Source organism: Sorex fumeus, unplaced genomic scaffold (assembly GCF_029834395.1).
Source record: "Sorex fumeus unplaced genomic scaffold, SorFum_2.1 ptg000110l, whole genome shotgun sequence".
NCBI lineage: Eukaryota > Metazoa > Chordata > Mammalia > Eulipotyphla > Soricidae > Sorex > Sorex fumeus.
This window is the reverse complement of record NW_026606167.1, coordinates 2,294,055-2,319,426: the sequence shown is the minus strand read 5'-3', so window position 1 is coordinate 2,319,426 and position 25,372 is coordinate 2,294,055. Positions and strand designations below refer to the sequence as shown.

At 58.1% G+C, this 25,372-nt stretch overlaps 2 protein-coding genes across 3 annotated transcripts in view; one reads left to right on the top strand and one right to left on the bottom strand.

The window, feature by feature from the left end:
• Window positions 1–6,411, bottom strand: part of CRAMP1 (cramped chromatin regulator homolog 1) — a 37,794-nt gene extending 31,383 nt beyond the window's left edge. The window contains exons 1-2 of one of the 2 annotated variants that reach the window (XM_056135220.1): window positions 6,141–6,411; window positions 5,338–5,666 (exon numbers count right to left, since the gene is read on the bottom strand). In XM_056135220.1, the coding sequence (XP_055991195.1) occupies window positions 5,338–5,665 (328 nt within the window). In that variant the 5' untranslated portion in view covers window position 5,666; window positions 6,141–6,411. The remainder of the gene's footprint in view (window positions 1–5,337; window positions 5,667–6,140) is intronic. The other variant, XM_056135219.1, reaches the window with a different exon arrangement.
• Window positions 6,412–7,088: 677 nt separating this feature from the next.
• Window positions 7,089–25,372, top strand: part of IFT140 (intraflagellar transport 140) — a 34,500-nt gene continuing 16,216 nt past the window's right edge. Inside the window, exons 1-19 of the mRNA XM_056135217.1 lie at window positions 7,089–7,213; window positions 8,203–8,329; window positions 9,350–9,524; window positions 12,040–12,261; window positions 12,702–12,823; window positions 12,913–13,055; window positions 14,144–14,319; window positions 14,851–14,942; window positions 15,543–15,649; window positions 15,921–16,066; window positions 17,593–17,796; window positions 17,911–17,983; window positions 19,340–19,431; window positions 21,305–21,432; window positions 22,064–22,181; window positions 22,617–22,747; window positions 23,086–23,233; window positions 23,797–23,928; window positions 24,925–25,127. Coding sequence (XP_055991192.1) covers window positions 9,378–9,524; window positions 12,040–12,261; window positions 12,702–12,823; window positions 12,913–13,055; window positions 14,144–14,319; window positions 14,851–14,942; window positions 15,543–15,649; window positions 15,921–16,066; window positions 17,593–17,796; window positions 17,911–17,983; window positions 19,340–19,431; window positions 21,305–21,432; window positions 22,064–22,181; window positions 22,617–22,747; window positions 23,086–23,233; window positions 23,797–23,928; window positions 24,925–25,127 — 2,384 coding nt within the window. The 5' untranslated portion in view covers window positions 7,089–7,213; window positions 8,203–8,329; window positions 9,350–9,377. The remainder of the gene's footprint in view (window positions 7,214–8,202; window positions 8,330–9,349; window positions 9,525–12,039; window positions 12,262–12,701; window positions 12,824–12,912; window positions 13,056–14,143; window positions 14,320–14,850; window positions 14,943–15,542; window positions 15,650–15,920; window positions 16,067–17,592; window positions 17,797–17,910; window positions 17,984–19,339; window positions 19,432–21,304; window positions 21,433–22,063; window positions 22,182–22,616; window positions 22,748–23,085; window positions 23,234–23,796; window positions 23,929–24,924; window positions 25,128–25,372) is intronic.

Genomic DNA, 25,372 nt, shown 5'->3' with positions numbered 1-25,372 from the left:
CTGGCCAACCACTCTCAACTCCTACCAGAGCCATGGCAACTGGCCCGCAGCCCAACGGTACTCTGGGGTAACCCTGAGGTGCATTCTGAAAATGCCACCGAGCAGATGTCGTGTTGGCTTTGGTGACATTTCACTGTGTCTCAACACTGGTGACTCAAGATGGGGGAGGACCAGTGAAGGACACAGATGGAGGCAACTGAGAGCCAGCAGGACCTTGGCACTGAGCAGGTCACACAGAACTCGTGTGTGAGCCGAAGAGACAGGCAGCTCAGCAGGGGCCCGGGGCGGCAGCAGCACACACACACTTGCACAGACACACGCGTGTCCACACACACGCAACCACACTGGCTACCTCTCCTCCTGCTGCCTCCCACACACTTGGTCTGGAGGAAACATTGGATGCGGCCCTTCCCGGAAGCGCGTGCGGCCCACTCGGCACCAGGCACACAGGCTCCTCCAGGCTGCATCAGAGGAGAACCACAATTTTAGGGTCAAAGAGAACCGGGTCTGAGCAGCCCTCCAAGTTCAGCTGAGCTCCATCACTCAGGTGCAAGAGCAGACCCCCGGCAGGAGGCGCCAGGTGGCAGAAGGGAACAGACAAGTGGAAGAACCGCAAGTGCACTGGGACAGCGCAGGGCGTCGGGGTCCCACGAGGGTGTGACAGTTAGCACACTGAGGCAGGCGCTGGCGGCAACAGAACCCCAAGGTTGAGCTCTCTGAGAACAAGGACAGTCTGACAACCCGCCCCACGCTCAGCTGCCCCTCGGGGAAAGGGCACTGCAGGGTCCTGGCTCAGGAGCCCCGGGCAGAGCCGCTGTGCTCCGGGGAAGGCATTCAGGGTGCCAGTGAGAGTGCAGAGACAGACGCTGAGCTGAGCCTAGGGAGGCGCTGCCCAACTCCCCAGGGCCATCTGACACCACGGTGGCTGTGTCATGGCTTCTTTCCCCTCCTCCTCCTCAGAAATGTGAAAATCAAAGGATTTCCAGGAGGCGGGCACTCGGCCTCCCTCTCCCTCCCGTGTCTGAGACCATCAGAAAACAAGAGGTTCTGGGAACTTGCCCAGCACAGAGGAGTCAGGACCCCAAGCAGCAGGAACTGCGCAGAGCAAGCAACGACTGCGTCCGGCACCACAGGAGTGACAGCAGCGGGACGGGGAGAGCTGCGCAGGCCACGAGCAGGTACTGCGTGCTGGAGGCCAGCTGATCCCCAGCACCACAAGGTCACCCAAGCAGCGAAGAAGCAACCCCCAAACAGTCAGCTGTGGCCCCCAAACCAATCACCAAAGGTACAGAGGTGCCACAAGGTAACGCGTCACGACCTGCACCTTCCTTCTTGGGTCCGGCAGAGCAGACCGAAGCACTGACCAAGGCCCAGGGCCAGACGCACAGAGCACATGTCTCCATTCGGCAGCTGGCCTGCACCAGCACTACAGTGCTTCCAGGGCCGTGGAGGGCACAACGGGCCCGTCCCCACACAGCCTCCAGTGACATCTGCCACAGACGAGGACAGCGCTACTGCAGAAGCAGTTTCCACAGGACACAGCTTGCCAAGTGAGACACACCAGCCCCCAGGCAGTCAACTAAGTCAAGCCTCACTTTGCCCAAGGTCTCACCCATACCAGATGCAGCAATGGTCTCCCTTCCACTGGAAGCCCAGACACAGAGGCTCCCTCCCACTGCATGCCCTTCTAAGCTGTCTCGAGGGGCAGTCCAGACACACTGTCCACACAGAGTGCCCAGCAGGGTCCCTGGTAGGGCGTCCTGATGCACCACACCCCAAGCACCATCCACACTGTCCCTTCAACAAGTGTGGCTTTCGCTCAGCTAGCCCAAGGACTGGCTACCACTCACCCCATGGACATCAGCGCCATTTGGGATGCACTGTGGTTTCTACTGAAAACAGGTCCCTCTTCCAGAAAAGTGCCGGGCGCTGTGGAAGTTTCTCAAGCAGATGCTTGATGGCCCGTGGAATCTGAAGCACCAGACCTGACTGCCTCCTTTGGGAGCTCCCACTGTCCCGGGCACGCTGCAGCTCCCTTTCTAGCAAAAATTTGGCTGCAGGGAGCATTGCTCTGTCACCTTTGGCTCTTCCTAGAACCCCACAAACATAGAAAACTACAAAACAAAACCCTAAATAACACTTTACAAAGATGACTCTAAAGTCACCCTAGAGGGGCTGGAGAGATAGCACAGCGGGTAGGGCGTTTGCCTTGCACACAGCCGACCCGGCTTCAATTCCCAGCACCCCATTTGGCCCCCTGAGCACCGCCAGGAGTAACTCCTGAGTGCAGAGCCAGGAGTAACCCCTGTGCATCGCCAGGTGTGACCCAAAAAGAAAAAAAACAAAAGTCACCCTAGAAATGAAATGATGGTCTTTGTTTTTTTTTTGTTGTTGTTGTTTTTGGGTCATACCAACAAATGCGGTGCGGAAAGTGTGAACCTTAAAGAAACAACATTCATTCAGATGTTGAGTGTTCACAAGATGCTGAAAATTATTTCAGTCTTCAAAGCAGAATTTGAATATCCCCTTGGCTCCTCTTCTGTACCAGTATCTGCCTCTGTGACAACGGCCCTCTGCACAGTTCGAAGAGCTTACCAAGAGCCTTGGTCCCCTGTGCCATCCCGCTGAACACCAAGTCTTATGGCCTGGGCTATGGGACATGTTACTGTGTGCTGGATGGGCCAAGGGAACATCTACCCTACTCTCCCGCCTCTCCCCATGAGGCCTCCTACAGTTTAATGCCCTGCCCGCCTGGCCATGGCGGGCTCCCAACCTCATCCTGGATCTGAACTGTGCCTCCAATTGAGGGGGGACTCCCAGGAACAGGCCATCAAACCAGCCACTCTTTAAAGACTCAGGGCTAGGCCCAACTACCAAGAAAGATAAAACAGAGGTTAATGGCAGAGACCAAGAAGAGCTCCAGCCCAGCCTGATCCTTGGAGCAAATACCAGCTCCCTGCCCAGTGCTCTTTAACAGCTAAGAGCTAGGCAGAGTCACCAAATTTACAGCTGCCCTGATTTCAAGCGGCCTGCTTTCTGGAACAAGAAGCCCCCGACCCCAAGGTGGCCTGCACAGCTGGCTCGTGCACCCAAGCACTAGTGACGCGCAGCTCTTAGACCCTCATCAGACCCCTCAGAGCCAAGAGACTGAAGTTCAGGGACATGCTGTCCTTTTCCTAGCCAGAGTTGAGCCAACCACAGGGCAGCGTCCAGATCCCAGGCTGCTCCTGCCTCTTCCCAATGTGCACCCAGCCCGTCACCCAACATCGACTATTAGGGAGACAGCTGAGATGCCCTTTAAAGATGGTGAGAGGTTACTAGCAGCCCAGAAACGGTGCCAAAAGTAAGTGCTGTGCAAGGCTGCCGACTTCAACACAACCCGTGAAGGCAACTGTGGGGCGAGGCACTGAACCACTGCTGAACACAAGGTCAACTGCCTCGCCTCAGGCCTGTCTCACCTCTCTCTCCTGATGGGCAATAGCTCAGGGTGCCGCCAACCTGGTACCTCAGCTCTGGCCCTTGACCTCAGAGCCGTGTAACCGTGTGATGGTCGGTATTATTCCATGATGGGCTAACAGCCTCCCACACCCGCAAAGGGGGGACGGCAAATGCAGTCTCACCAATCCCAAAAAAATCTCCAACAGAACAGCTGGGGCCACTTTCTATGAAGACAGGATCTAGGACTGGCCAGTCTGCTCATCTGCAGCTTGCCTTTCCGTTCGGATTGTGCCCAAGTTCCAATAACTAGTTTCTGTGAGTGCTACAGGGACAAAGAAGAGACACTTAGCATGCAACTCCAAGCAATCAATCCAAGAAAAACTGATCTGGAACTTGACCAGAGAAAAAACTCGGGTTGTCAAGAATCTAGTTTTCCTGAGAGGCAAGAGCTGGGGAAAGAGAAGCAAATGGAGAATACACTTTTCCACAACACAGCTCACCCTCTGACTTCAAGACTCTGGGCCAGAACGGAGTGCAACTGGCCAGGGCAGAAACCAACCTGGAAGCCCCAGCCCTGCTCATTGCTGGCAGGGGGCTGCCTAACCCAGGGGATTTCTCCAGAGCTGCTGCCGAAGGGCAGGGCTGGTGACCACCTGGAGAGGAGTCTGGGAAGCAGAGACCATCCAAAGCAAGAGGAGGGTCAGCCGGGGAGGCCTTGCCAAAGTCAAAGCCAGAGCAGTGGTGCTGAAACTTGCTGTCCTCCCCTCCAAGTCACCAGACAGCTTTCTCCTTGACCTGGGGAGTATCTGCTGGCTACACCAGGAAAATGCCTGCACAAGCAATACAAAGCCAAATGAATTCCCATGTCACTGCTACTCCAAGCCACACGCTACAACGGAAAGCAAGAGCCACAACATCATAGTGACTCCAGTTTCTCCAGTGCCCCATCTCTCTCGTTAGGTCGCTCCCCAAAAGCCAGACCCAAGGGGACAGGCTCTCCCTGACTTGCCGGTCAATGAGAACACCTATCTCTGATGGAAAAGCAGAACCGAGGACAGAAGGCGAGGACGTCTTTATGGATTTTCTATGCTGTGAAAAATCCACGTGGGTGGGCAGCTACTGAAGCCACAAACTCACCGGAAAGGTACCCCTGGAGTTCACTTGAAAAAACTGAGACACCGTCACAAAACAAAACTACACTCGTTTCCCTAATCCATTAGTGCTTCACACCAAAATAAACTTAGGAAGTCTGAAAGGGAAAACCTATGTTTTCAATTCTGAAACAGACCAGGTCATTTCCACTCCCACCCTCAAGTACGCAGACATCAGACATGCTTGCCTCAAGCCAGGGAAGGCCTGCTGCTCAGCGAGAAGGCAGACAGCTCTAACGGCTCCGGGGAGAGAGCTGTTAGCACCAGAGGCTCCTCAGAGCCAAAGTCTCTTTCCTGAAAATCTTCCGGGGACTGACCTTAGACCCGCTTTCTCTAAATGTACTGCACTCTCGACCTGAAACAGAAAACGAATCTGGGGCCCGAGTTCAACGGGCAAGAGAGCAGAACAAAGGGGGACCAACGGCAGCAGACGGTGGAGAGGCAGCAGTTGGGCCAAAGCCTCAGACCACTTTTGGACCACGCTGCAGGGCCCCAGGGAGCAGGGGGAGGGAGGAGCGTGAGCACAGCCGCAGGTGCAGGCCCTCTGGCCGGTCCAGTCGTGGAGGACAGCTCAGGCCTTCCCCGCGGCCCTGCCAGGCTGCCGGGGGCATCGGGAGCTCACCCTGCCTCCGGGCTTCCAACCAGCCGGCCCCAGAAGAGCCCCCAAGCCCTTCGTCTGTCTCCCCCGGGATGGGCAGGTGCCCCTCTCCCCGCCACTGTCCGCCCAGGAGGCCCCGCCGCCGCCTACCTTTGCCGCGGGGCCCGGGGCCGCCGCCGCCCACCGCGCACGGCGCGTCCTTCCGGGGCCGCTTGCTCTGCGGCCGCACGCTGGACCTCAGGAAGTGGTGCTGGTCCTGCGGGCCGGCGGCTGGCGGGGAGGGGCCCGGGGGGTCCGGGGGGCCGTCGCCGCCGTCCCGAGGACTCTTCCCGTCCCTCTTTGTGCCGCCACCGCCGCCGTCCTGGGCCGCGTCCCCGGCGCCCGCCGCCGCTCCCTCCAGCGAGTCCTCCTCGGCTGGCCTCTTGCCCAGCTTCTTGAGCCCGTCCTCGCCGCCGCCGTCGCCCAACTTCACTGTCATCCTGCGGGGACAGGGGCGCGGGCGCGGGGGCCGCGGTCAGCCGGCCGCCCGCAACTTTGCCCCGCGCGCCCAACATGGCGGCCGCCGTTGTTCGTCCCCGCCCGGCCGCGACCCCCGTCGGCCCGCACGCCCCGCACGCCTGCTGGGGGGGCAGCGGCGGGGGCGGCGCGGCCCGGGGGCGCCCGGGGTGGGCGGCCCAAGAGCGGCGCCGCGCGAACGCCCCGGCCCGGGCCCCTCCCGCGGCGGCGGCGGAAGCCCTGGGTCCCCGACGTTGCCCGAGCGCTCGGGGCGGCCCGCGGCCCCGCGCCCGGCGGGGGCGGCGCGAGACAAAGACCCCGGCTCGGCGGAGCCCGGGGCAGCGGCTCGCGCGGGCGGCGCGGCGGGGACCCCGCGGGGCCGCCTTCCCGAGCCGAGGGGCGCGCACGGCCCGCACGGCGGCCCCGCGGCGGGCCAGCCTCTCTCCGGCCCCGGTCACCTTGTTCATCCACGCCGCGCAGCCGCCGCGCTTCCTGGGCTCCCCGGGGGCCGCCCGGGCGCCCGCAGGACCGGCCGGGCCCGGCCGCCCGGGGCCCCGAGCGCCCGCCGCCGAGAGGCCGCGACGCCGAGCCGGTCTCCCACCGGAACGACGCCCGCAGACGGTTGCGGGCGCCGGCACGTCGAGCCCCACGGCCGGCGTGCGGCCGACGGACTCCCGCGCGCGCCGCTGCAGCCGCCGCTCAGCCTCCCCGAGGCCCGGCCCGCGGCGCTCGGCGGCAGTTCCGGCTCCGGCGGCCGCGGCGACGGCGGGGACGGCGCGGCGCGGCGCGGGGCGGGGCGACGCCGCGGACACGCGCGCGCAGGAGGTCCGCGGCGGGCGCGCCTCCGGGCGGCGCTCCGATTGGCTGCGGGCGGGCGCGCGGGGGGGGCGGGGGGGGCGGGGCGGGGGCGGGGCGCGCGCGAGCGGCGGTGACGCGCGGCGGCGGACGTGCGCTCCCCTGCGTCCCCTCTGATTGCCTGACCGGCAGCCAATGGCGCGGGCGCCGGGGCCGCTATTGGCCAGGGCCGTGTTGACGGATGCGTGAGAAGAAAACGACGCCGCGGCCCGGAGGCTTGAATCGGGCGCGAAGGCGGCGGCGTCTGAGACGCGGGGCCGGGCGCGCCGCGGCGGGAGGCCGGGCGCCCGCGGTGTGCGGGTTGCAACTTCAGGGTTGCGGGGCGGCCGCGGGAGGCCGCGAAGGGCCGTCGCGAAAGCCCGCGCCGGGGAGGACGGTCTTCCTGAGCCCACGTCGCGGGAGCCGCGGCGCCCTGGGGCTCCCTACGGGGCTCCGGCCGCGTCGCGCTCGGGGCCGACCGCGCTCCGACAACCCCGCAGCAGTGCGAGTCCCGGGAAAGAGGTCCGGCGCGCCGTGCAGGGGGCGTTTCCGGAGACGCCTGCTCCCCGCTCCGCCCCCACCGACCCGAGAGGCTTCGGCTGTTTCCGGCCTCCGGGGCGCTCGGCTTCGGGCCTTTCCGAGTTGCGCGCGCCGTCGTTGTCACGGCAACGCGCGGCGGCGCCGCGGCCGGGCCCAGGTGAGTGCATCCCAGACCGCCCGGCTGGGAGCGTGCGGGGCAGTGGGATGGGGGCGGGAGGTGGCGTGGCGAGCGCAGTGAGCCGCGGGCTCGGAGCTGGGAGGAACTGGCGACGAGGCGAGGGTTTGTGCGCGGAAAACCCGGCGGCGGAGGCCGCGGCTCCTGGAGCGTCAGGTGCGGCCGGGCGTGGTGAGCGGAGATGCGGTCCCTCTGGCGACAGAGTTTTGCGAGTGTTAACAGTAGTTTTGGGGGGTTCTGTTTTGTTTTCGTTTGTTTGGGGGCCACACCCGGCGATGCTCAGAGGTTACTCCTAACTCTGCACTCAGGAGTTACTCGTGGCAGCGTTCAGGGGCTCCTATGGGATGCCGGGGATTGAACCCGGGTCGGCCATGTGAAAGGCAAATGCCCTCCCCGCTGTGTATCGCTCCAGCCCCCTTGGTTCTTTTTAACCCGCATCCAATTACGTCCATAATCACAGACGACCCGTTGGTTTGATCGGTCCATGTTTATTTTTTTTGTTTTGTTTTTTGGGAGGGGGGCGCGGGGAGGCCGACACAGGGTAAAAGCTCAGCGTTTATTCCTGGCTGACTGGAGGACCACCTGGAATGCCGGGTATAGAACCGGGTCAGCCCAGTGCAAGGCAAGTGCCTGCCCCACTGTACTATCTCTCCGGCCCCATGGAGTTTCAGATTCTAACTTACCTCAGTGTGGTCCCAGAATTTTCTCTACCCCTTCCCAAGCTGAAGTCTGGCAGAGCCTCTGTAAGTGGAATCTTGGGGTTTCTCCTCGTGTGGCGCATTTATTTCACTAGATGCAGTTTTCTCTGGCTTCACTCTTGTAACTTGTGCAAGAACTTTCTCGCTTCTGAAGATGAAATAAAATCCTGAAGAAAGAAAATAGCACAGTGTGTTTCATTAATTCATGCGTAAATAGACTGGTTCTTTTCTCTTCCAATCACTGTGAATAATGCTGCTGCTTTATTGGTTCAGGTCCTTGCTTTCGTTTCTTTGGGATGTATATCCAGAGATAGAATTCCTGGATCATCTGGTACCTCACCAGTATTTCCAGAGCCACCAGACTTCCCCAGCAGCTATACTGTTTCACCTCTTACTGGCAGTGAGTATACAAGCTTTTGTTTCTCAACATTCTCACCAATATTTGTCTCCTGCTTTCTCTGATAATAGCCATCTTCCTGAATCTAAAGTCAAACATTTTAAAAAATAGCGAACCAATCCACATTAGTTCTCTCCAGTCTGATTGTACGGTGTGAGGAAGTTGGCATAATCAAACCCACCTTTCTTTCATCAGGCCCCCATACGCCTGAAGGGGGGCAATGCGCATATGTTTGCCAGGGAAGAAGTAGACAGGTGGAGAACATGCCAAATCCATTTACCTCTCAAGGGTAGCTTCTCCACAGTTGCTGTGCTTGGGTTTTTTTGTTTTTTTGTTTTTTCTTTTTGGTTTTCTTTTTTCTTTTTTTTTTTTTTCTTTTTGGGTCACACCTGGCGATGCACAGGTGTTACTCCTGGCTCTGCACTCAGGAATTACTCCTGGCAGTAGCTCAGGGGACCATATGGGATGCTGGGAATTGAACTCGGGTTGGCTGCGTGCAAGGCAAATGCCCTACCTGCTGTGCTATCACTCCAGCCCTTGTGCTTGGATTTTCTTGGCTGACAAAGGGAGGGATCCTTTGCCTTCTACCACTGAGTCTTGGAGGTAAAAGCCTAGGTTTCTACACCTGGCCAAAAAAAAAAAAAAAAGGAATTTTTTCTGTACTTTTCTGTGGAACAGCTAGTTTTTTGCTTAGCTCAAAGTTTTTCACAGGAGGAAGCTCTGAGGATTGTCATATTATGACTGCATTAAAAAGCAAGGATTACCCATGTGCTCTAGGCCTCAGGATTCTTGTTAAATACAGTGAGTCGCATTATTTTCTATGGCATTTTGCATTATTCCAGGTCTGCATCTGGCTTCCACTGTGTGCCCCGTGAGACCTTGCAGAGGAAATTTCATCAGTACGATGCAGCATTTCTGAGTTAGCAAATGCCTTGTGATGTACGTGTGCAATTTGCTCTTCTTATATATAGTCGTTTAGTTTTGTTTGACCCTAGTAATGCATAATTGTTTTTGCCCTTACAGGTCTCAGACCTGACGGCCGAGTTGCATCATGGCCCTCTATTTTGACCACCGAATAGAAGCTCCTGACTCAGTGGGGTCTCCTTCTCACATCAGCTGGCACCCTGTCCACCCTTTTCTGGCAGTTGCCTCTGTCAGTACAACCTCAGGCGGTCGTGTGGATGTGTATCTGGAGCAAGTGAGTATCAAGGAGCAGAAGTTCTGGCATCTGATGCTGTTGCTACAGTTTTCTCTTGTTCCTGTTGCATGTGTGTTTGTGGGTTCAGATCCCTGTACTCACTCTCACAAAAATGTCTTCACTGTCAGTTCTCAAGTTGAAATTCCCATGAGGTTAATCCTTTCGCCTCTTGAGTTGACTTAGAAATGCTTAGGACACAGTCAATTCGGTCACCAGCTAGAAATGGCTCCACAGAGGCTAGAGTCATAGTGTAACAGGTAGGGCACCTGCATTGCACGGCGCTGACCCAGGTTTGATCTCAAGCACCCTATGTGGTCCCCCAGTCCTACTCAGGAGTGAATGCAGAGCCAGAAGTAAGCCCCAAGCATCACCCCAACTATCCCACAACATCACCTGTCTGACCTGTTCTCCTGTCACTTTGGCCATCTGAAACGATTCTCCTCTGGCTCTGCTAGCAAACTACTGCAGATAGTTTCACCACAGACCTAGACTAAGCCGAGCCTTGCTTCCTTGCCCTGCCCAGGCTAGAAGGCGCCGCCCGTTTCCTGATGCACAGGACAGGACCAGGGAGTGATGGTCAGATCAACTTTTTTTTTTACTAAATTTTTTTTAAATTTTTTTTTTTATTAGTGAAACACCATGAGGTACAGTTGTAGATTTACAATTTTTTGTGCTTGGGTTTCGATTATACAATGACCAGATACCCATCCCTCCACCAGTGCCCATTTTCCACCACCGTGGATAATATCCCCCCACCCCCATCCCCCCATCCCCCCTGCCTCTGTGGCAGGGCGATCCCTTATGTTCTCTCTCTCCTTTTGGGTGTTGTGGTCTGCAAAAGAGGCATTGAGTGGCAAACATGTTCAGTCCATAGTCTACTTTCGACATGCATCTCCCCTCCTGGGAGAATCCTCCAAACACCCTTTATTTGGTGCTCCCTTCTCTATCTGAGCTGCCCTTTCCCCTAGAATGCCGGGCTGGCCTCTAAGCTAAGGAGTAATCCTCCTGGTGGGTCAGCTCAACTTTTAACCCAGCTCCACAAGCCTCTGGGGAGCTGGCCCAGCCCCCTCTGGCAATGGACTTAGGAGGATCCTGTACCTTGTTGCTTGTATGGGGCAGAATCATCTATTGGAACCTAGGTGCACCCACCATCCCCAGCCCTTCCTCTGTTTGAAGGCGAGGAGGGAAATCCAAGGGTTCCCCAACACCCCAGGCATGGCTCGCCTGCCTGCCTGCCTGCCAGGCATGAGACTCCTCGCCCTTACCGCTTGGTTGCTACCTTCCTCTCTTCCCACTGCTCACCCTAGGGCACCCCCTCCCAGCCACCCAGCCAGAGCCTGCCTCAGCCTCGCACTGAGCACTCTGCTGCTGGCTCCTGGGGGTGAGTCCCCCGAAGGAGAGCTATTGGTGAGGTCAGTATTGATGAGATATTGATTAGGTCAGAGGGCTATTGATGAGGGATCCAATCCGTATGTTTAAACACCGCAGAGGGGCCCAGAGAGGCAGTACGGCAAGAAAGATGCTCGCTTCGTGAGGCTACCCCAGATTCAGTCTCTGGCACCACATGTGGTCTCCTGGTCACCACTGACTGTGGCACAGAAACAACAATGCTGCAGAACAAACTACCTCTTTATTCCCCCCATAATAGGTACCCTCAAACCCACTGGCAGTGTCTCAGGGCCATTGCCTGTGACTCTTGGCCTGACGATGGACCTGATTTTTGGTGCTGGGAAGCTATGGAACGCAGGCTCAAACCTGGGACTGCATACATGCTGGGCTGGCTCCCTGGCCCCAGTGTGCATTTCTTTTTTTTCTAGTTTTTGGGCCACACCCTGCAATGCTTGGGCTAGTCCTCAAAGTGAACTTCCTGTGTGTCTAATTGTTCCAGGAAAACACAATTTCCTAATCATGATTTATTGGATGATCAGGTGACAACCAACCAACTGGAGATTGCAAGGCACCAAGAACAAATAAGGACGAAGTTCATCTATACCCTAAACTCTTTAAAATATTCTAGAAGATGCCTAAATATGCAGGCACATATTTCATGAATCCTCAGTGTTGTCTTAACACCTTTCCTAGCCTGTAGCAGCCTCCACTGTGGAGGGGCCAGAGAGCTCAGTAAACAACACTCCCCAGCCTAGCATCGTCCCCAGCCACTGCTGCCTGTGACTCAAGGAAAGCCTTCACTAGGCAAAGGAAGGCGCAGCACGGCAGAAAGGCGCTTGGGAGCCTCAGAAGGGAGGACACTAGCCAACAGGCTTGAGCGAGTAGTGTCTCAATGGGCCCAGGAGCAGCTGCGAGGAGAAGTCGTTCTTCAAGGGCTGCTTGTTGGCTGGTCACTGGAGTGTCCGCCTGCTGGTACTGTAGCTTGGTTTGGGCCACCTTGGTGGTCTGGGACACCGGGAATGTTTCCAGAAAACCCACTGGCCTCAGGCCGATGTTGGCATACTTGGTATGCGGAATTCTTGGCCTGACTACCTCTCCTGGTGTGTGACTTTCCTGTTTGTGACAGGGGGAGCATGTGCCCGATGTGCATGTGGAACGGTCTTTCCGAGTCACTTGCTTATGCTGGCACCCTACGCGGCCAACCCTGGCTATCGGCTGGGAGACTGGAGAGGTGACGGTGCTTAATAAACGGGACAAAGAGCAGCACACGGTCCCCCCGACGCACACAGCTGACGTCAGCATTCTCAGCTGGAGCACCAATGGGAACTGCCTCGTGTCGGGAGACAAGGTGAGCACATGGGAGGCTGGGAGACCCTGCGGCCTCCACCCAGACTGCAAGGACTGGGAGGGTGACGGGCCCCTCAGAGGCAGGTCCCCAAACTCTTGGCCCAGGGGAGCCCACTGAGGCATGACTCCTTAGTGCCCTGGGTTCTGGCATGGAAGAGGCTCGGGTGGGGGTCGCGATGGGGCAGCACATGAGATGGGAGAGAGAGCCGTGGAAGTGCGTGGGCTCGCTGATTCCAGGGTGCTTGCTGAGGCGGGGTGGGGCCTTGGACCGGGGCAGCAGGAGCTCTCGAGGTGGCCTTTACAGCCTGCCTAAAGACCCAAGTCACCGCTCTGAGTGGGTTTAGGGATCATGGTGTCCCTCGTCACCTCAGGCTGGGGGGTTGAGTGGTGTGGCAGTCTGCAAGCAGAACCCGCCCACTGCACTGGACGTGGCTCTTGCAGCTCGGCGTTGCGCTCTTGTGGAGGCTGGACCAGAGGGGCCGTGCCCAGGGGACGCCCCTGCTGAAGCTGGAGTATGGCAAGCGGCTCACACACTGCATCTTCTGGCTGCCCCCTCCGGGAGAGTGAGTGGGCACTCTGGGCAGCCCCCCTCGGCCACTCCCAGCCCGCCACTCACTTGCAGTGACCCTCTCTCCATCATCTCTGCACTCAGGGACCTCGTTCAGCTGGCCAAGGCGGCAGTGAGTGGCGACGAGAAAGCGCTGGACATGTTTAACTGGCGGAAAAGCGACTTCGGAAGTTTCCTAAAAATGGGCTCCCAGGAGGCAATGTCCTTCTTTGTTAGCCTAGTGGACGGTGAGAGGGGGGCCGGGGTCCTGGGGCTTAGACCAGCCCTTGTGGGTGTCTGACAAGACTAAACAAGTGCACTTTCAGAATCCTCCTTTTGTACTTTGTGGTTTGGGGGCCACACTTAGCAGTGCCCAGGCCCTCCTCCCGGCTCTTTGCCCCCCAGTCGTAGGAGACCAGGTAGCGCTGGGGGTTGGGCCTGGGCCTCTGTCCTGTAATGCATGCGCTCAGCTTGTTCTTCTTGAATGAAATTCTGGCCCCGAACGAAGTGCCTTTTTTTAAAACTTTTGTATTGAATCTGGAGCGATAGCACAGCGGGTAGGGCGTTCGCCTTACAAGCGGCCAACATGGCCGACCCGAGTTCGATTCCTCCGCCCCTCTCGGAGAGCCCGGCAAGCTACCGAGAGTATTCGATATGCCAGACACAGTAACAACGAAGTCTCCAATGGAGACGTTACTGGGCCCGCTCGAGCAAATCGACGATCAACGGGAGGGCCTTTACCTTTTGTATTGAATCACGATGAGATAGATCCTTACAAAGCTGTTCATAATTGGATTTCAGTCGAACAGTATTCCATCACCCATCCCTCCATTGGTGTACATTTCCCAGCACCAGCGTCCCCTGGGCAAATGGACTTTTTAATGCATGTGATTGGTTTTTAGGTTTTTTGCTTTTGTTTTTGGGCCACCCAGTAGTACACAGGGCTTACTCCTGGCTCCCTCCTCAGGGAGCACTCCTGGCAAGGCGTGAGGTGCAAGGCAAGTGCCCTCCCCACTGTCTTCTCTCCAATCCTAGAGCATGTTTTGCTGGGAGACCATCTATGTGACCTTCTGGGAGGAGCATGTCACAAGCTCTGGGAGTTGGTCACCTGGCTTCTGAAGAGGGTCTCCCCTTTACCTGAGGGAATAGCTCTGATGGGTGCTGGGATCGCCCCGGGGTAGAAAAGAGCTCCCCTAGGATTGGAGGTATGGGGGGATGACTCTCCTTCCGAGAGGAAAGTGCAGATTCCTGTAGGAACACATGGGTGTGGCTTCACATTGGAGGGAAGGCTGGAGAGGAAGCCGAGGGCTCAGGCAGCGCTTCCCCCTGCCCCCAGGGACCGTGCACTATGTGGACGAGAAGGGCAAGAGCACGCAGGTGGCAGCCGCCGACAGCACCGTGCACACACTCTTCTACATGGACAAGAGAGAGGCGCTGGTGGTGGTCACGGAGAACCTGCTGCTGTCGCTCTACATGGTGACCCCTGAGGGCCAGGTGGAGGAAGTGATGAAGGTGGGCGAGCTCTGGCTACACCTGTGTGAGCACCACTAGGGCGCCCTGTGGTGACAGGCCTGCAGTGTCTGCTCATGTTCCTGCCTGGCTTCCAGCAAACCAGGAAGACTGTTCTGCCCCTGGACACGGGCCCTGAGTGTGCCATGAAATGTGCCAAGACAGGCATCTTTGGTAGTGGCTGAGAGCTAGGCCCCCTGTTGGGGAGAGGCCTATTCAGTGCCTTCCCTTTGGGGTCGCATTCTGCAGACCCAACAGACATTTGTGTCCGGGTGGGTTTGCTTGCATGAGTTCTCAGTCACAGGCAGAAAAGCAGCCATTGGCAACGCACTCTGGCTGAGGGCCCTGGGTCAGGGAGGCTGCTGACCATCAGTACCAGTGTGTCCACAGTCCTGGGGGCACCTCCCAGTGTGTGGGACTCACCCTGCCCCATGGCCCCAGGAGAACCCACCTGGTCGCTGCAGAGCAGACTTCAGGCACAAGGACACAGGCCCACAGCAGGCCGCCTCCAGCTTTCTGGTCACTGTTCTCCAGGTGAAGCTGAGCGGGAAGACGGGGTGCCAGGCGGACATCGCTTTGATAGAGGACAGTCTGCTGGTGACTGCCATCGGGGAGTCTGTGCTCAGGTTAGAGCCAGTCGGGAAAGCCTGTGTGGTCGCCAGACCAAGAGTGTGTCAACGAGGAGGATTCTTGTGGGTGGGACGCAGCCCTGAGACCCACAACTGAAGAACAGAGAGAATCAGAACCAGAGCTTCTGGGTGTAGGCAGTCAAGCGCGAGCCCCCACTTCAATCCCTTGTATCCTTTGACCCTGTGTATGGCCAAGGTGGGGCTAGTGGCCTTGGGCCCACACAGCTGGGCCAAGGGTTACCTAATGGCCTCGGGCCATGATGCAACTTGGGAGACCACCAAAACAAGTAGAAAAATGAAAGAATTAGGGGGCCCCTACATTTCCCTGTGGTTCCTTCTCCCCGGAACAGTGGTTCCTCACCTCCATCTCGGGGCGAGCACCCACGCCCCGCCCAGCAGTCCTCTGCACTGGGGCGCCATGGGACCTCGTGCCATCCTCTGCCCTGTGCCGCATGCATTGAAACATTTGTTCTGTTTATATTAAGAGGCCACAGTGCCTCTTGCTCCTGATAGAAAGCTTGTTCCGCCACTCGACCCACAGCTACTGAACTAGGACCTGCCACAGACGCCGCAGTGAGCTTTCTCCTTCTGTTGTAGATTCTGGGATTTGGAACGAGGAGAGAACTATGTGCTGAGTCTCGAGGAGAAGTTTGGCTTTGAGAATGGAGAGAATATAAACTGTGTTTCTTACTGCAAAGCCAAAGGTGAGCAAGCGGGCACAACCTCGCCCATTCCTCGGCTGCCTGGTCCCCTCAGGGAGCTCAGGCGTCATGACCAGGCCAGGACGTGCCTGTCCCTGGGTGAGGAGCAGGGGAGCCAGAGAGCCTGGATCCTGAGGGGAAAACGCCAGCCCCCCTTCCGCCCCCGTCCCCCTTGCACGTAGACCCTCACGCAGCACTGCCAGGGAGAGGGGGCTGCTCCCAGGGCTGGTGGGCCAGCCTGTCAGGAACTGCCACTGCTTTCACCTTTCTGCAGGTCTCCTCGCAGCAGGCACTGATAAAGGACGGGTGGCCCTGTGGAGCAAGGTGTCAGGCATGCCGAGCACCCAGGGGGTAGAGAACAGAGATAAGTGGGCCCTTCACACGCCCACTGAGCTGGAGGGGAACATCACCCAGATGAAGGTAAACCTCGTGGCGGTGGCCCAGCTTCCTACGGAGCACAGGGACTGCACAGAGCTGGTTCCCTCCACCACATTCACCCGGCTGGCAGTGTGCAAGTGCCTTAACCCATAAGGTCTCTCCAGCCCAAGGAAATACTCAGCCTCAAGGCCAGGGAGCCTGTCTTTTTCTTCAGGGGCCAGAAGCCTCTTGGCCACATGAGGGAGAAGTCAGGACAGGCATAGCGGCCTCTGTGTCCAGGGTTATGCCCCTTCACTAGCCTGTCTTCGGGAACCTGGTTTCCACTGGTAAATGGAGGTTTCCCTGCTCCGCAGTTATGTTCCCTGCCATTCTGCAAGCTGCCTCTCAGATATGCCCTGTGTGAATCACAAAGGTGAAACTTCCTTTGTCTCCGACAAAGCAAGGAAGGAAAACTTGGACAGTAAACAGCTTTATCGCTGCAGTTTTAGCAACTGGGCCACTGACTGCTGCTGCTTGTGCCGTCTTGGGTAAAACTGCTGCCCCGACAGGGCGGGTGCCTGTCCACGGGAGTGAAAGGTGAAGAGAGTTTCCAGTTGGTGCAGCCAGCTCAGAATAACTGACTAGAAGTAGCATAGAGCCAGGGAAATAGTACAACAGGTAAGAACCTAGGTTTAATCCCTGGCACCATATGTGGTCCCCTGAGCACCACCAGGTGTGGTCCCCAAAAACAAAACACTGCTGCCTGGAGAATGGATAGAGACCCAAAAAATGAAACTGGAAATTGGTACTAGACCAGACAGGTATAGTAGCTTGCCACCACCAGCGCTTGCCTTGTATATGGCCAGCCGCAGGTCACTCCCTGAGACCGCATAGTCCTACACCATCTCCAGGAACAGTCCCAAGCACTGTCGGGTGTCACCCAGAAATCTCCCCTCAGAAATAGACCTGTGTAGATTTGAAAGTTCAAAAATGATGAATTGTCCTGGGCTGGAGAGTTAGTACAGGGTTAAGACACTTGCTTTACACGCAGCCAGCCTCATTTCTCTCCGCAGCATCATGTGATCCCCTCAAGAACCACCTTAGTACAAATAGGTGTGCCCCCCCCCCCCAAATTAGGTGTCGAATCAGAGGACCAGAGCGATTGTACAGGGGGAGGGTCGTTTCCCTTGCACGACACTGACCAGGTTCAGTCCCACAAGCACCGCCAGAAGTAACTTCTGAACATTTCTGGGTGTGACCCAAACAAGGGATGTAAACCATGCATAAAATTCGGCAGTTATGAAAACGGCACTTCCTGTCACCAATGGCAGATGACACTATAACAGCATGTGTAGTTCATGCCCCGTCACACAGCTTCATTCCTTTGCCGCACTCAGACCAGGGAAAGCAGACGAGAGTTGCCCACTGAGTCACGACCTGGACTCGTGGTTTTCTGGGTGTTTTCACATGCACCGTCTGCACTATGACAGGGAAAGCGCACTGGAATTCGCTGGGGCCTGGGTTTGCCAAGGCGCCCGGCTCTCCTTCCCCAGTTTACACTAGTTCCTTTTTCTCCCCGGTGAGTACAGTGGGGCTCCCGGAAGAACCTGCTAGCGGTCAACAACATTCTCTCCGTGGTCATCCTCAGCGAACAGGCCATGTCCTCGCACTTCCACCAGCAGGTGGCCGTGGTGCAGGTGTCCCCGAGCTTGCTCAGCGTGTCCTTCCTGTCCTCAGGGGTGACACACAGCCTGCGCACCGACATGCATGTCAGCGGCGTGTTCGCCACCAAGGTGATTTCGCGGGATCTGGGGACTTGCTCAGGGTCCTCCCTGTGGGCGGGAGCTGGTCGTGGTAGGAAGGGCTGATGGCAGACCTGCTGCATTCTCATTTCCTTGTTCTCTTAGGATGCTGTGGCCGTCTGGAACAGAAAGCAGGTGGTGATCTTTGAGCCTTCTGGGACCTCTTTACGGAATGCAGGTGGGAGCCTTTCACTCCTCATGGAGTCTTGGAACCTTGCTTTATTTGTTCTGTGCCATTAATGGGGTGCTGGCTGCCGCAGCATGGGGAACATGGGATGACCACTCAGGCTTAGAAATGAACATCTGGTGCTAGAAGGAAGGCAGGGAGGGCGCTCATCTTGCAAACAGCTGACATGGGTTCAAACTCGCCTCGTCCCCTGAATATACCAGGAGTGATCCCTGAGCTCAGAGCCAGGAGTAAGTCCTGAACACCAACAGGTGTAGCCCAGAAAAAAAAAAACAATGGGGGAAAGGGGGCTGTCCCTGGTAGATGCTTGCCCGTGATGCCAGGGCATGGGTGAGACTGAACCTGTACATGTCAAGCCTGGCAGCCGCAGACCCATGGCCCCCTTGGTCCAGATCTTGGCATTTGGCCATGAGAGTGTCCCTTCACCATGCAGACTGCTGGAACGTGAGGCCCAAATGCAAGGTGCAGGTCAGGTGGGATGTGTCCTAGGGACTCAGCTTTCGGTGCAGGGAGCACAGTGGCGTGGGCCAGGCCATGTGCACGTAGAGGCTCTCAAGGAGAGTCTGCTGTCAGCAGGGACTGACCCCTCAGCTCCTGACCTCGGCTCTCCCGTCTCCTGCGTCTGCAGCCTGCCTCCACTTGGAGTCTCGCCACTGAATTCAGGCCTCCCGCAAGCTGGCTCCAGCCCCACCTCAGGGCCTTGGCTTCTGCCTGGTGGTGATTGTCTGACGGGCACCAGGCCTTAGGACCTGTATCTTTGGGGACACCCCCGCTGACCCCAGGAACTGGCCGCAGGTTGTTCCGTGTCCTACGTGCCATGTCTCACCTCACAGAGGACTGTCATTGCCCTGTGCCCAGGGGAGCCGCTTTTCTCTTTGGACCCCTCAGCCCGTTTTAGCTGGTCCTTGCCTGGCTTCCTCGCTTGATTTCACCCCGTCTTTCTGCTCTTCTGACACCTTGTTTGCACACGTTCTGACGCTTCCCACTCTGGCCGGCTGCCGCTGCTCCCACACCTCTCTCCGGCGTAGGCCCCCGGGGGCCAGACAGGACAGCGGGTGCCGGCTTTTAGAAGAGAATCTCTGAGTCCATCTTGGATGAGCTCCTCCGCTTCCCATGAGACAGGCAGATGCACAATTGATGCTTTTGCTCTGAGCCTTGGGCCAGAAGCACCAGCCCCCCAAGGGGAGGGGCAGTGCTCACCGTGGGGTCCCCACCAGCCTGACAGGTATTGCTGCAGTGTCAGCAGACCCTCACTTGGCTCGTCTGCAGTCAGGTCCCCTCACTTGAGGCAAGTCCCCCTGTGCTGCTGCCAAGCTCCAACGCCTACTGACACACCGTCCGTTTCAGGCACTTTCCCATGCGAGTCTCCAGTGCTGGCCATGCACGAAGAAAGTGTTTACACCGTGGAGCCAAACCGAGTTCAAGTTCGAACTTGGCAGGTAATTGCTCTCGGAGGCTGTGAGACTGACGACCAGGAAAGCAGCGTTTCTGCAGGCCTCAGTGATGGCCCCTCACCTTGGCTGCTGCTGCACAGACTGATGCCACAGGGGCTCCATCTGTAACTAAGGGGGTAGAACGGGACCTGAGTCCCTGGAGGGACTTGAGGTCAGCCAGGGTGCATGTCTCTCTCCCCTCCCACTGCGAGGTCCGCGGCTTTGCCCATGTCCCACACACATGTACTGAAACCTGGAGGCTGGCAGAGTCCACTGGTCCCCCGGCTGTCATAGCGAATTCCTAGCAGCTGAGTGGCTCCATGTCACACGTCCAGAGACTCAAAATCCCAAAACCAGTTGTCAGCAGGTCAGCTCTGTGAGGTGTGCCTGCTTGCTGCTTCCAGTTTCTCATGTTTGTGACCACGACTTTGTCCTCTGTGGTCATCTAATGGTAGTGACCCCTTTGTGTCATCACATGAGGATAGTGTCCTTGGCATTCAGGCCACATTGACACAGAAGGGTCTCTTTGAGATCCTTAGTTCATTCACATCTGCACAGAGTGTGTGCATGTGTGTGTGTGTGTGTGTGTGTGTGTGTCAGTCTGTATGTCTGTGTGTCTGTGTGTGGACAGGGAGCCGCGGCCCTTAGGCTAACCTGGACAAGGCCAGAGAGGTCCCAGACTGAGGGGTGGCCGCTATGAGATCCTACCTTCCTGACTCTGGGCATGGGATGTGGGGAAGTTCCAGGGGGCTGAGCGGGTTTGGGGAAGGAGTGAAGAGCAGCTATGTTAGGTGACTGCAGGGCTATGGGGGTGGAGGGTGCAGGGACAGCTAGGAAGGAGGACAGAGCAGACGCCTGCTGGGACAGGGAGGTAGAGTCAGTCTATAGTGAAGATGAATTGTCAGCTCTGCTTCGTGGTCCTGTGGTTGTAGTTCCCAAATATTAAGGTTAAAGTGATGTTTGGCTTTGGTTTCGGCCACACCCAGCGGCACTCAGGGCTTATTGCTAGCTCTCCACTCAAGGTCATTCCTGGCAGTGTTCAGGGGACCATATCTGGTGCCAGGGATCAAACCAGACCTGTCATGTGCAAGGCAAGTGTCCTCCCTTCCCGTGGTACCATTGCTCCAGCCCCTGTGCTATTTAAAGTATGACCATTGGGACCGGAGAGAGGCCCCAGTGATCTGGTGACAGCCTGGAGGCCCCTGAACACTGCTGGGTGTGGCCCCAAAACCAAAATAAGGAAATAATAAGGAAATAAGCCTCAATGCCGGGAAACCACTCAGATCAACTCATACTCTCCACATCCAACAGCTTCCCGTGAGCGAAGTTCCCCACCAGTCCCCCTCGCCCCCACTTCCCGCGCTGCCCGCGAGGCCTGGACGCGTCCCTCCTGTTCCCAGACCCTGCCCACAGCTTCCTTTGCCTTACCCACTGGCCTCCTGCAGACAGGCAGCCTGGCCTGTGTGAGCATGCAGGGCTTTCTCAGGCTGAGCATCTCGCCAGCAGCCAGTTCCTCACCCTTCCCCATCTGGCCACGTCAGGGCATTCAGGTGGGCCTGGAGGGGTCTTCTACCACTGCCAGGTTCTCCTTCCGCTCTGCTTACTGGCCATTCCTGCCCACCGTAGGGGAAAGCTGCTATGGCCCTGAGCAGTGAGCCTGGCTGGAAGCTCCCCTGACTCACTCTCTCTCTCTCTCTCTCTCTCTCTCTCTCTCTCTCTCTCGTTCTCTCTGCTCTCCCCCTCAGTTGAGGCCCGCTCTCTCTGCTCTTCCTTCACCTGAGGCCCTGTGCGTGCTCGTTCGCTCCCTCACTCGCTGTCCCCCACTTTCTGTTCCCCCCCTGCTCTTCCCCTCACCAGAGTTCCCTCTCTCTCTCCTCAGGGGACGGTGAAACAGCTCCTGCTCTTCTCCCAGACTGAGGGCAATCCATGCTGCCTGGATGTCTGCGGCGATTTCCTGGTTGTGGGGACCGACTTAGCATACTTTAAAAGTTTCGATCTTTCCAGAAGGTACAACTTTGCTTCAAATTGAAGTACTACTATTAAAAACTTAAGGCATGTGAAGCCAGGAGTCATAGTACAGCTGATCAGGCACTGTCTCATGCATGCACATGACCCAGGTTCTCTTCCTTACACCACATACAGTCCCTGAGCCCCACCAGGAGTGTCCCTCAGCGTAGAGCTAGGAGTGAGCCCTGAGCACCACCGGGTGTGGCCTAAAGATTAAAAAGAGACCATGTGGCTTGCAGGCAGGTGGACACAGCGAGAGTTTGTAGTCTTGGCAGAGATATGCCACTTAGCTGGAGAAAGTGTGAGGGTCCGTGGGGGGACCCAGGCCCAGGGCTCCTGCCAGTTACCATGAACTGTGTCCCAGACTCACAACTCCCAGGGAGTGCAGGCAGAGCAGCCGCCAATCCCGGCTGCGCACTCCCGACGTCCCATGCTCGTCCCCACAAAGGCAGTGCTGGGGGCCCCTGTGCTGTGGCCCCCTTGCCCCCTGCTCCCCTCAGACTCCCTGGGAAGGACCCACCGTGCTCTGAGTGTGCCACGTGGACCGCTTGCCAAAGCACTTCGCCTCCTTCCATACGGCCACGTCACAGGGAGAGACAGGCCCGCCCACACTGGCCCCTTGTCCCTGCAGAGAGGCCAAAGCACACTGTGACTGCAAGAGCCTGGCCGAGTTGGTCCCCCGCGCGGGCGGCCTGGCATCTCTCCGTTGCAGTGCCGACGGCAGCAAGATCAGCATGCTTCTGCGCAAGGTGGGTGCACCCTCGGTCCAGGCCCCCACACGGCACAGTGGCACCAAGACACACCATGACCCGCAGCCTCCTTGGCTCACGCTGTGCTGCCTTATATGGCAAGAGTGCGTGCAGGCCACAGGCTCCTCTGCCCACAACACTGGGGCTCCCTGGGGCGGCTACACAGTGCCGAACTCCCACTCCCCGCATGGGCAGGGCTGGGGTGCTGCTCTGCGCCAGCTCCGCACTCCAGACTCACAGGCATTTCCCCTTGCCCAGCTTTGCGTTGATGGGCGATTTCACATCTGCTCGCGTGGGAGGTGGCCTCCTCGAACCTTCTCCCATGGGGGATGCACCGGGTGTGTGACCCAGCAGAAAGCAGTGAGGGTGGCTGGTGCATGAGACCCGCAGGAGCAGCTCACAGCACCCACCCTGCTCCTGCTCTCCCTTCCCCAGGCTGACAACAGCCCCGACTCCAGAATCTGCTTCTATGACATTGATACGGATGCAGTGACGATTGTGGACTTCAAAACAGGACAGGTGGACCAGAGGGAGGCGCTGTCCTTCCAGGGGCAGGAGGCTAAGAAGTAAGAGCACAGTGTGGAGGGCCTGGACCGTGGGGCACTACTCTGCTGTCCCGCATCCCCGGAAGGACTGATGCTTGGACCCTGGGCATGGCTTGGGTCTGTGGCGTCTCCACTACCGTCACTGCAGTGCCGCTGGGCTTTGGTGCCTGGCCGGCTATGTTCCAACAGGCTCGGGCGGGGGTACCCCAGCACGGTGACACCCAGGGGGCCACCGGTGTGGGATGCTCATCTCGCTCTGGTCGTCCCACTCCTTCTTCTGAGCCATAACTCAGCCTCCCTGGAAGGAGAGAGAGAGCCTTCGGAAAGCTTCTTGATGGTCAGGCTTTCCTCTTGTCCAGGACGCAGACCTTCGGGGACGAGAGGCTACTAAACCTGCTGCCGCTAAACCACTTCTGGGACCAGAGCGAGCCACGGCTGTTCGTGTGCGAGGCGGTGCGGGAGCTGCCTGGAACCCTGCCGCAGCCGGAGGGCGCCCCCGGCCCCATGGTACCTGAGCACAGGCCAGGCTGCTGGGGCCTACCAGCCCCTCATGTGGGGCACATGCCATGTTGCCCCACTCTCACTGTGGTCACTGTCCACCCAGGCCCCTCACTAGTTTCCCTATTGTGGCACCCCTGCCTGACCCAGAAAACGGCAGTGCCACCTGCTGACTCCCCAGGCCTCAAGCGCTGCCCCCGTTACCCAGCCGACCCTGAATGCCACGTCTCACACCTGGTATCCTGCAGGGCACCCCACATTCCCCGGGAAAGTGACCATCCCCACCCCTCCATCTCGAGGGACCTGAGGTTTTCTCCCATTGAGAGGCTGGTACTGCCCAAGGCAGCAGGGTCTGCGAGTGGTGGGACTCAGCACACGAGGAGGAAGTGGTGCAGCACCCCAGTTTCTGCAGGGAGGGACGCGGCAGTGTCCCCATCTCTGCACAAGGGGGACCCGTGCCTGCCTACCCAGCGGCTCAAACATGAGTGCTCCAGGCTGTTGGTCAGGACAGCCGTGCTGAGGGTGCGAGTGCAGCCCTGCACCTGACACTGAAGCCGCGCTCTCTCCTGCAGGCGGATGTGCTGATCCTATCCTTCTTCGTTTCTGAAGAGCACGGCCTGCTGCTTCAGGACAGCTTCCCCCGGCCTCCCGCCTTCCAGAGCCTTCTCGGCGTCCAAGTGCCTCATTATTACTTCACCAAGCAGGTGCGACCGTTGTGTTCTCACTCTCTTCGGGATGGGCGTGGGCTTGGCCCTCTTGTCCCCACGCCACACTCACCCACAGTCCAGCCGACGTGAGGCCACTGGCATAGGGACAGTTGGGAGGTGCGGACAGCTGTCCCGAGGCCAAGTCCCAGACTTCCTGCATTTCCCCTATGGGCACCACGCCCTCAGCTTTCCTGTCCCATCTGTGCCCAGCTGCTCTTTCTGCATCACCCGGGCCGGCTTCCACTATGGGAGCTTCAGGAGAGAGTGGGGCGTCACGCAGCGGGCCCCAAGGTCTTCCCAGGCTGGAGCTGCCCTCCCCAGCCCCATCCCTTGTGCCCTCCCTGCCCCGTCTTCCCCACCTCTCTTCTCGTGCTCTCTCTACCTGTTTTGGGGGGATTTGTCTGAGGTAGCCCAGGTACAAGCACCCCACTTTGTCTCTGCCCTTCGTCCCCCCGTTTTTAACTCAACACTCACGGTGTATTGGGTTCTACACCCTGACCCCAGTGTTGCAGTGTCACCCACATGACAGCAACCCCACCATTACTTCCCACCCAGGGCTGGGCTGAGGCCCACAGTCATGCTCTGGTGTGACACTCCGTGTGCCCCCATGCAGCACCCTGACTACACATGCATCAGTCCACAGGAGGGTGATTGGAACCTGCCCCGCCTCTGGCTCAGGCACATTTGCATGCAGGCACATTCTGGAATGTTCCTTAACCAGATATCAGGCCAGATTCTCCCACATCCCCACCTCATCCCACCCCCGTGCCTTTTGCTTGGTCCTGCATGTTCTAGCACAGTATCTGCGCAGGACTACAATACAAGCCTGCACACATGGGCCTGCACACACCTGAACCCCAGCCCTCACACGGGCCCCGCACCTGGGCCTGCACACAAGTCTGCACGTGCCTGTACATGTCTGCACCCAGGCCTGCAACTGGGGGCTGACAGGTGGCACTGGGGCCTGACCACACCCCCGCCCTTGTTGCCCAGCCCGGAGAAGCTGACCGCCATGAGGACCAAGAGCTCTCAGTGCCACACCGTGCGCCCCAGATGGTGGGCAGAAGGCCCCTCCGGGACTTCACGGGGCTGGAGGACTGCGACAAGCCCACTCAGGACGCCATGCTCAACTTCAGTTTCTTCGTCACTGTGGGGGATATGGATGAGGCCTTCAGGTCCATCAAGCTCATCAAAAGGTGAGGGGCTGACGGGCCACGCAGTGCCTTTATGGGGCTGTACTTGGAACATCCCTGCTGCCGACCACACTGTCCCTCCAGTGTTTCTCAACTTGGAGAGGACATTGGGTGCTCAAGAGATTCCAAGGGGCCACAGGGAAAGTCACATAAATGGGCATCTGCAGTACAAAACTGGGGGTGGCCAGCTAGTAGATAGAGCTGGGGGCACCACTGGAAGGAGGCCATGGGCCAAAAGGAGTTGAAAA